This window comes from Apium graveolens, chromosome 4 (assembly GCF_009905375.1).
Source record: "Apium graveolens cultivar Ventura chromosome 4, ASM990537v1, whole genome shotgun sequence".
Classification (NCBI taxonomy): Eukaryota; Viridiplantae; Streptophyta; class Magnoliopsida; order Apiales; family Apiaceae; genus Apium; species Apium graveolens.
Window position 1 is genome coordinate 268,870,631 of NC_133650.1, and position 10,633 is coordinate 268,881,263.

Sequence of the window (10,633 nt, forward strand, 5' to 3'; positions counted from 1 at the left end):
GCAAATTTGATTTTACCAAATTTATACACGAAATTAATTCACTAATTAAATTTGATTTTAACCACTAATTTATCCTAAATATACTTCGAAATTAAATTTTCATTAAATATATCCTAAAAACGAATTAAATAATCGAAATTAAATTTTAATTAAATAAATCCTAGAAAACGAATTAAACTAATCGAAATCAACATTAATTTATCCTGAAAATCTATTAAATTAATCCTAAAAAATGATTTAAATTAAACTAATCGAAATTAACACTAATATTTTTCGAATTAAATCAATTCCAAATTATGAATCCTAAAAATTCTAAAAAATCGAATTTAATCATACTATAATTCATATGAAAATTCATTACAAGAATTCATACATTAATTAATCCTAAAAATTTGAATTGCATACATAAAATCAGATCTACACTAAGAAAAAAATATAAATTTATATCAAGAAAACTGTAAATAACATAAAGGAATCGATTATATACCTTAATTACGAAAAAGGAGAATGATTTTGCTGATTGTTTTGCTTTGTTATGGGTGTTTTGCTTCTGTTCGGGGTGTTGCTGCTGCTGTGTGTATATACTGTTGCGGCTGTGTTTTGTGTTTGTGTTACATTGAGAGGCAGTGTTTGATAGGGATTAGGTAAACAAAAAATGAGCCCAACCGCGGAAATTTTCCGCAGTCCGTGTGGAAGGGTATTTTTGTAATTACACCGGACCGCTGAAATTTTCCGCGATCCCTTTTATGTAGTTTCAATTTCCACCCGTTAGATCCACCATCCAACGGTGGCAAAAGTGTTTGTTGTATACCGGTCTACAACAAACGTTTGTTGTAGACCGGCCCCCATACATGTTAAGTGTTGAATTTATTTAAGATAGGCATGCCAATCATTCCCATCGTTAAGGAACACAGTTAATTGGCAAACCTCCTCAACTCTACGTTGGGAGCAATATGCTCTCTTTCCAGGCTTTCTATAAGGACACACAGATAATTTTGCAAGTTTTTATAACAAGTAAAATTTATAATTATAGTAAGATTCAGTGAAAGTAAATTAAAATATAATAATACATAGTTAAGTATTATATTATAAATTACATCTGTTTTATATTATTTAATAAATAAAAAATGACAAGAAATAATTAGCGAATAATATTGTTCTTGAAGTATCTCATTGTAGATATAATAACCTTGAGGTTGAGCGCAATATTGGAAGAAATTTTTATAAAAGGGTTAAAGAGGACACATCTCATACTTGAAAGGTTAAAATATAATACATTTTTCTTTAGAGGATTATGTGTACAATGTGTCATACTTTTTTAGAGGTTTATGTGTACAATGTGTCATATTTTAAGGGTTAAGTTATAATTAAGCCGTTTCAGTTTGATCGCTCTTTCTCCATCTGCTCATAATATAATGAAACAATCATATATACACCAATATTCTATCATTTTGATTTGTAGAAAGGATTCAAATCCTTCTCATTTCATTTTTGTGATTGGTGGATTCATTTGGTTCTTCAATGTCACCACTGTTACCTATAATATCGTTCATGGTGAGCATGTTATGGGCCCTTCCCTATTCGTGGGATTAGACAAGGTGATCCACTTTCGTCATATCTTTTCATTGTTTGTGCAGAGGGATTATCATCTTTGATACGAAAATATGAGAGTAACAGATGGATTAATGACATTAAAAACTTAAACCCGCATATTTGAGCTACTCTTAGTTGTGTTTGGTGTTAAAGTGGTTGTGGCAGCAGGACTACACCCGCTGCTTTAGCGGTCAAGACAAATGTCAAGGAGGCTATTTTAGAAGCTGAGAATGCATATGGTGTTGGCATTCTGGCTCAACACCAAAATGGTTAAGTGTTTGGGGCTATTATTGCGTATAGACTTTTGTGTACAACCAGAAATCACAGAGATCATTAGCAATAAAGAATTTTACAGCTGGATTAAGAAGAAGAGATGGCAGCATCTTCTTGTGGATATGTATTTCTTAGTTAGCCTACACGTGACAAATGCCTATTGATTTCTGATTGCAAGATCTTACTTTCCTCCCTCAGTAATGTTCAAGTTTATTTTACTAAGCTATCTGCAAAAGAGACCGCAGCTTGTCTTGCTCAGGGCTATCGTTTATGGTCATATTGTGATTTTTCAGTCAGAAGGATTCATATTGCTGCCGGGCATTCTATCGTAACTGATCTGGGTTGTTTAACTCAAGCTACCTTCTTCTTCCAGAAATAAAAAAAAACTAACCTCATACACTACAATAAAAATTACTAAAATCCACCATCAAATATCGGTGGAATTTAGCTAAAATCGACCATATCCGGTGGATTTTAGTATAAAATCGACTGAATCATGTTGGTGACTTTTAAGATGGTGGATTTTAAGTTTTGCGGTGGAATTTATATAAAATCGACCGAATCTTTGGTCGCTTTTATAAAATTTGAAATTTAAAATTTTGTGAAAATTTGAATCTCCCGCCCCTGATTAAATTACACCACAATCGGTCGATTTTAATATAAAATGTTTCAAAAAAAAAAACCACCCCCACCCATCAACCGTGCAACCGCCGGCCACCACCAGAAAAAAATTCCGGCAACTCCATCTCTCACCATTTCACCCTCCGTTTTGCTTCTCCCTGGCTTTCTCTCTCTCTCCCTACAAATATAAAACAATAAAAAATAATAAGTCATCAATTTAATAAAAAAAATAAAAAAAAATCCCGCCTATATTACTGAATTTAATAAAAATAAAAGTACAATTAAGATTAAATTCCACCGATTAAAAGCTACCGACAATAAATTCCACCGATTAAAAGCGACCGAATTTAAATTCCACCGCACGCGGTAGATTTTATTCATTCGTCAACAAAAATTGTAGTTGACTTTAAATTCCACCGAAATCGGTGGAATTTAATGTCGGTGACTTTTAGTTGGTGGAATTTAGTTATTTTTGTTGTAGTGATATCAGTTATGCAGTTCATATATTTATTTATTTGGTACATGATCCAACTCTATGTTAACTAATCAGTTGCACCATAATACTTTGTAACACTTAACCTCAAGGCCTCAATTGTATGATACGTTAAATAAACGGGGTGTGGGAGTACTCGAATCAGAGTCCTCCCTAAACGGGACTCTAATATCATGTTAACTAATCAGTAGAACTAAAATTTTAAAGTTGTAGAGAAAAACTGAAACAACATGATTTTATATTCTTTAACGTTCTGGATACTCTACATATGTATAAATGTAAATTACATGACAACTATTATAAGTGATTTTTTTTATTTTTTATAGAAATCATTAGTTCAAAGGGACTATAAGCAACTCTCCTCAGATTAGGCTCGGTCCTAGTAGGCTAGTACTACTGAGGTCTAAAGCAAACTTAAAATTGAGAAACTGAGAAATTTATAAAGTTTATAATTGTACCAACTTTTACATGTATATGATTTATTTTGAGTACAGGAATGACTGCTCCTGGTTTTGCTTATATTTTTTATTTAACTTGAAATTGATTATGAAAGGAATATTTTTTGATTTGGAAGAAATGTAGGAGTATTAAGTTGATGGTTTTTCTATAATTATTTTTTTAGAACGCGTTGTATTTTCTTTTTAAAAGATAAGTTGATAATGCGAAAAATTGACATAAATAACCTGAATATTATAAACTTATATAATAATAACCATATCTAAAAAAGTGGCCATATATAACCCGAACGAATACCCATATTTCATATGCGTATAGGCTGGATTGACTGTACTCCGCCTTTATGTGTTTGCCCGACCGAAAAAGACTGTTGTGTTGTTGGCTCACCACCATAAAATCGCTGTTAACCACAACCACAAAGTTGAATTGAAATACTGCTCTACCCTATTATAAATATATATATATGTATGTATACATACATATATATATGTATACATACATATATATATATATATGTTTACATATATATATATGTGTGTACATAATATCAAAACAAAAGAGACTAAGAAGACGACGAAGATGAACAAATGAACTGGACTTCGAGATTAGGTGGGAGGGAGGATAAGATATCAATAGAGATGAATGATACGCATATGGTGGAAGGATATTCTATTGAAAAATACTATATTGGTAAGTGTGTAACGTCATAAAATATTAGAAATATTCCTATATCAGATACGTATTATATAATACCTTACTCTCAATTGGGAAATGATTATTTATGTAACAGAGTTTTAAAAATCGGCTATTTTCGTCTTTTAGCCAATAATGCTAACATGTACTCCCTCCGGCAAATTCTTAATATTTAAAATAGTATTCGACACGCATTTTAAAACTCATATTTACTATAATTACATAAATTATTCTAAAAACTTTTTTCATTTAAACTAAAACTAAATGTACAAATTTTATTAAAAAAAGAAAATTTTAAAAATAAGTTATGGAACTATACTAAATTAAAATCTTAAAATGAACTATATTCATTAATTGTATTTTATAAATACTACCCATATATATTTCAATAAATTCATTATTTTACGTATGTTCTACAACTTTTTTATCTTATGGTATTTATTCTTGCATAGCTAATTTTGACACTTATTTCGGGAACTTACATATTAAAACTATTTTCTTGGTATTAATCAGAGATGGTGAGCAATGCATGCATAAATTATAATTTTTTTCAAAAAATGATTTCGAAAGTGCAAATAGACAATTTAAATATATAAAAGTTAATTTAAAAATAACCTAAATTTGTAAATATAATAAACAATTGTTGCTAAGATAATCATCGACTAACTTCAACATATTGATATATTCCCTGCAAATATGAACTAGAAAAAGCTGCTAATTAACTAACGATTTCTGCCATTATTTACAGTTGAGAAAATACGTAGCTACATCTGAAAAGTCAAAAGTGTTTGTGTGAACAAATTTCAAAGGGATGTGAATGAACGAATTACTTGCATGGCCACCTTATCCTAAATAATAATAGTCAAATAATAATCATATAACTTAATAGTAAAGTAATTATGACAATTACTTGCCTTACAAGCTCACACGTTACAGATTATTTATGTTATACCCATACGCGGCGCCGTAATATAATCTGAAATGAAGTTTCTGAGAAACCAGTACAGTCGGTTCCCATAAGAAAAGCTTCAGAGCTATATGTATATATATAAGATTTGGATCATCGATCATTAGTACATTGTAAAACTTCTCTTGTAAGCCTATACAGAAAACTAAAATTGTTCCCTTGCTTCTCATCCTTCATTTTTTTATTGGTGTGCCAATTCGACATTCATTCTAGGTTCTGTTGTTTCTTCAAACTGTTAGTACTTATTGTTTTGTTTGCAATCTAACGCATTGTTTCCCTGTAATAACAATATTAACATGTCTTCTCTGATTAATTTAAATCTGCTTTGCATGGAATCTGTGAGTCAATTGCAGACCATCAGTAATCTTAATAGAAAACGATGGCACTTGGCTTTTGCAACTATATACTGTTCAAGAGCCTTCTCTCATCCTCACAAATCATCTAAACCACATAATTACATGAAAATCGCGCCTGAAAATCGTGTTATTGATGTTTCTTTAGCTTCTTTCCCAAAGGTCAAACAGTCGAGTTTGGTGCAATTAGTTAGGAACAGGGATCTAGACCACCTTGTGACTCTCGGTGGTGTAGACGGTTTAGTTTCTGCTCTCAAGACAGATGTGGATCAGGGAATACATGCAGATTTGAATGATATTACACAACGACAGGAAGCGTTTGGTATAAATACTTACCCTCGGCTGCCTTCAAAGAGTTTCTTTAGTTTTGTGTTGGAAGCATTCAAAGATCCAACCATTCTTATTCTCCTTGTTTGTGCTGCACTCTCTCTCGCTTTTGGTATGAAAGAAGACGGGCCAAAAGAAGGATGGTACGACGGTGGTAGCATATTTGTAGCAGTTTTTCTGGTGATTTCTGTCTCTGCAATCAGTAATTTCAGGCAAAGCAGACAATTCGACAAATTGTCTAAGGTGAGCAATAATATTCAGGTGGAAGTAGTGAGAAAAGGAAGGCGTCAACAGATTTCCGTATTTGATATCGTCGTGGGAGATGTTGTCTGCTTGAAGATTGGTGATCAAGTTCCTGCTGATGGAGTGTTTGTGGAGGGTCATTCTCTACAAATTGATGAAGCAAGTATGACAGGGGAAAGTGATCATGTGGAAGTTAATCTTGACAAAAATCCGTTTCTTATTTCGGGTACAAAAGTGGCTGATGGATATGCTAAGTTTGTAGTCACTTCTGTTGGCATGAATACAACTTGGGGAGAGATGATGAGTTCAATTAGTCACGATTCTAGTGAAGAAACGCCTCTCCAAGCACGGCTCAACAAACTCACCTCATCAATAGGTAAGATTGGTTTGGCAGTAGCTTTTCTAGTACTTGTAGTCTTGTTGCTTAGGTTTTTCACGGGAAATACGAAGGACGATGATGGAAAAACTGAGTTCAATGGAAGCAAGACTAAGGTTGACGATATTATTAATGGTGTTGTGGGGATAATCGCTGCTGCAGTTACCATTGTAGTTGTCGCCATACCTGAGGGATTGCCCTTGGCAGTCACCCTTACACTTGCTTACTCGATGAAGAGAATGATGGCAGATCAGGCTATGGTGAGGAAGCTATCTGCTTGTGAGACTATGGGCTCTGCCACGACTATTTGTACAGATAAAACAGGTACTCTAACAATGAACCAAATGAAGGTGACTAAGTTTTGCCTTGGACATGAATCAATGGAAGAATGGAGTTCTACTTCTATTGCTTCCAGCATTATTGAATTATTTCACCAAGGAGTTGGTTTAAACACAACCGGCAGCGTTTACAAGGCTAATTTAGGATCCGAGTTGGAGTTCTCAGGTAGTCCTACTGAAAAGGCAATTCTCTCGTGGTCAGTCATGGAGCTAAATATGGATATGGAGGAACTGAAGAGGAGTTCTAAACTTATACATGTGGAAGCATTCAATTCAGAGAAAAAGAGAAGTGGCATTCTAATGAAGAAAAATGGCGACAACACTATGCATGTGCATTGGAAAGGAGCTGCAGAAATGATAATAGCAATGTGTAGTCACTATTATGACCCACTTGGAAACATGAAAGTCATGGATGATGCTGAAAGGATGGAATTTAATCTACTTGTTCAAGGTATGGCTGCAAGTAGTCTCCGATGCATAGCATTTGCACATACGCAAGTCTCTGAACATGAATGCTACGACGGGAAAGTCAAAGTAAAAGACAACAGCTTGACCCTATTGGGTCTAGTTGGTTTAAAGGATCCATGCCGGCCTGGTGTAAGAAAAGCTGTTCAAGATTGTCAACATGCTGGTGTGCATGTAAAGATGATCACTGGAGACAATGTTTTCACTGCAAAAGCAATAGCCACTGAGTGTGGAATACTAAGGCTTGACCAGGATATGGATGGAGCAGTGGTTGAGGGTGTGGAATTTCGGAACTACACCCAAGCTGAGCGAATGGAGAAAGTTGATAAAATCTGTGTGATGGCAAGATCATCACCATTCGACAAGCTTTTGATGGTACAATGCCTTAAACAGAAGGGACATGTCGTTGCAGTTACTGGTGATGGAACAAATGATGCACCTGCCCTAAAAGAAGCTGATATTGGTCTCTCCATGGGGATCCAGGGTACAGAGGTTGCAAAAGAGAGCTCGGATATAGTTATCTTGGATGACAATTTTGCATCTGTGGCAACTGTTTTGAGATGGGGAAGATGTGTTTACAACAACATCCAGAAATTCATTCAGTTTCAGCTAACGGTAAATGTGGCAGCTCTTGTAATTAACTTTGTGGCAGCTATATCATCTGGAGACGTACCATTAACAGCAGTCCAGTTACTTTGGGTAAATCTGATTATGGACACATTGGGCGCTCTTGCACTTGCTACTGAACAACCAACCAAAGAGCTTATGGACAAGCGGCCTGTGGGTCGTACAGAGCCACTCATATCAAATATAATGTGGAGGAACCTGATAGCTCAAGCCTTGTACCAGATTGTAGTTCTCTTGACATTACAATTTGGAGGAGAAAAGATCTTTAATGTCAACGAAAAGGTAAAAGACACCTTGATTTTCAATACATTTGTCCTTTGCCAGGTTTTCAACGAGTTCAACGCGAGAAAGCTAGAAAAGAAGAATGTTTTTGAGGGCATACATAAGAACAAGCTGTTTCTCGGGATTATTGGGATCACAATTGTTCTCCAAGTTGTGATGGTAGAATTTTTAAAGAAGTTCGCAGATACAGAAAGATTGAATTGGGGACAATGGGGAGCATGCATTGGTATAGCTATTCTCTCTTGGCCTATCGGTTTCCTGGTAAAGTACATACCTGTTCCAGAAAAACCATTCTTCAGCTTTCTGAAGGGAAGAACTTGAAGGACATCTTCATAGATAACGAATTAAGATCTTTGTCATTATAAGTTGCTGTATATTATTAATTCTCTAAGTGTTTTAGCCTAGAATTCAATTCATTCATATTCTGTACAAGAACTACTTACATTTATAAAATTATATTTTGCAATGGCAGCTCTAGACAGTAGACATTATCTGACATCAGTTCTGAAAGAACGTGTTCTAATTTTCTCAAGGCTTAGGCATGTTGGAAATCGAATTTCTTTGTAGCGATTGATTTCCCTAATTTTCTCAAGGCTTAGGCATGTTGGAAATCGAATTTCTTTGTAGCGATTGATTTCCACCTACTAAAAAATTACATATTATGTGAACTTGCAAAGTTTAGAAGGAAACGTAACAGGGATCAGGATAGTAGAAAGGTGCAAACTTGCTTTGTCAAATCCTTTCCCTAATCTTTTAGGAACCTGGTATCCTAATTGTCCAGAATTTTATTTTGTTTCCTTGACTGCTTAAAATCCTAACTGAAAGCCATTCATTCAGGTCTTGTTTTTCACTATTTGATTTCTTATTTCACTCGGTTTCTAAAATCACCATCTCACTCGCTGCATATTTTAGTACTCGAATAATAATGTAATTTATGCTTCAAAAACTGATTTAAAACGGATAGTAAATTGGTAGCATGTGAGAAGTTTAAATGCAGAAGGCATAGACTAAATAGAGATGAGCAAGTAAAATGAGACCTTAAAAGCTAAAAACCTTTCTGGTTACCTGAAAGGTAGTTCAGTATTCTAGGACCCCCAAGCTTGTAAGACAGGTGCAATGTCCATTTATCATAATCTTATATATGTACTATGTCCAGAACAATCATTTGGAATTGGAATACAATCATTCACTGTTAATGTACATGTACCTCCATGAGAGAATCCATGGTCAGAACTCAGAAGTTGCAGAACCTAAAGAACATCTGCAGAAGAAAATATGACACGTTAGTATTTACTAGAATATTCAAGACAAGTTGTTAATTCTTCAATTTTCTTGACGGCAAACTAATATGGTCTATTAATCTCAACTACTGAAGATTTAGAAAGACAAGTATGAAACACGGAAATGTGATGGGTTATAGGAATAACAAATAAGAAAAAGGCCATATATATTTATATTCAGGTTGCAAATCATTGAGAAATTTTCATTGTCGCGGCATGGCTGCGTTAGACAAATTTCCTGGCTGGAGTCTGGAAATTGATTTGCTAGTTTGTATTTATATTATGTTCTTATAGTAGTTTGTATGGTAAATGTGTATACAAAGAGGCATGATTTGCTAAAATTCACCTGCTACAATGCTAAATAAACGGTGTCGATCGTCTGTATTTGAACTAACTCCATTGAATATTGATCAACTATTAAAAGAAACATAAGTAATGAATCACTCAGTTTAACCTATTAAAGTGAAGTTTCAGTTTTAACCAGTCAAAGTGAAGTTACAACTCAGTAATCCACTGATGTGTTATTTTAGCAAACAGTTGGGATGTTTTAAAGAAGTTGTTGAGAAATGATAGTACACAAAAAATATGAACACGCAAAAAGCAAGAGAGTAAAGGAAGATAAATGAGTAAAGTTGGTTATCAAGAACTTGCTTTACGATTACCTGAAACTAGTAAGCTTGGCGATCTGTTCCACGCCTGCCTCCCTCTCTCTCAGGTAAATATACTGAGTGTCTCGCAAGATGATGTATCAACAACAAATCAAATCACTCGACTCCTCTTCATGTTCATTTGATAGTAGCTTCTTATGATGAGTCTCTTTTATGAATTTACAAAATTTACCAACACAAAAAAAAAAAGACATTAAGGGAAGATATTTTATGCTACGCTTTTCTTCGGTGCAATGTGGTCGTTCTGTAAGAGTTAACAATCCAACAAGGGATTTCACTTCAATGAATTTTTCGCATTTCATTCTTGTTAATTCGTTATCCCCTGTTGTATTGCATTTTATATGTACACAAATATCTGTAAATGCAGAGCGAGAATTCAAATTTGTATCTATGGAATACATGATAGACTTAATTGTATTTTGCAACCCCTAACTTTGAATAAAAAAACTATATACTTACTTTCAAAAATACTTGCAATCCATAACTTTAGATATTATAATATTGACTTGTACTAGCAACTACAAACTAGAGATTATAAGTTTTCATTTGTTTAATGCTGAATGAAATAATAGAATAGA

The 10,633-nt window shown here is 34.0% G+C and overlaps 1 protein-coding gene and 1 long non-coding RNA gene across 2 annotated transcripts; one reads left to right on the plus strand and one right to left on the minus strand.

Annotated features, from left to right (window-relative positions):
• Positions 1–2,266: 2,266 nt before the first annotated feature.
• LOC141720963 (uncharacterized) lies at positions 2,267–10,321 on the minus strand. The gene is made up of 3 exons (XR_012574612.1): positions 10,050–10,321; positions 9,173–9,368; positions 2,267–2,665 (listed from the first exon to the last, which is right to left on the minus strand). It is a non-coding gene; the product is annotated as an uncharacterized LOC141720963 (long non-coding RNA).
• LOC141720962 (putative calcium-transporting ATPase 13, plasma membrane-type) lies at positions 5,158–8,534 on the plus strand. The gene has a single exon (XM_074523679.1). It carries the CDS (start codon positions 5,393–5,395, stop codon positions 8,426–8,428), a length of 3,036 nt encoding a protein of 1,011 aa, XP_074379780.1. The 5' UTR covers positions 5,158–5,392; the 3' UTR covers positions 8,429–8,534.
• Positions 10,322–10,633: the final 312 nt, after the last annotated feature.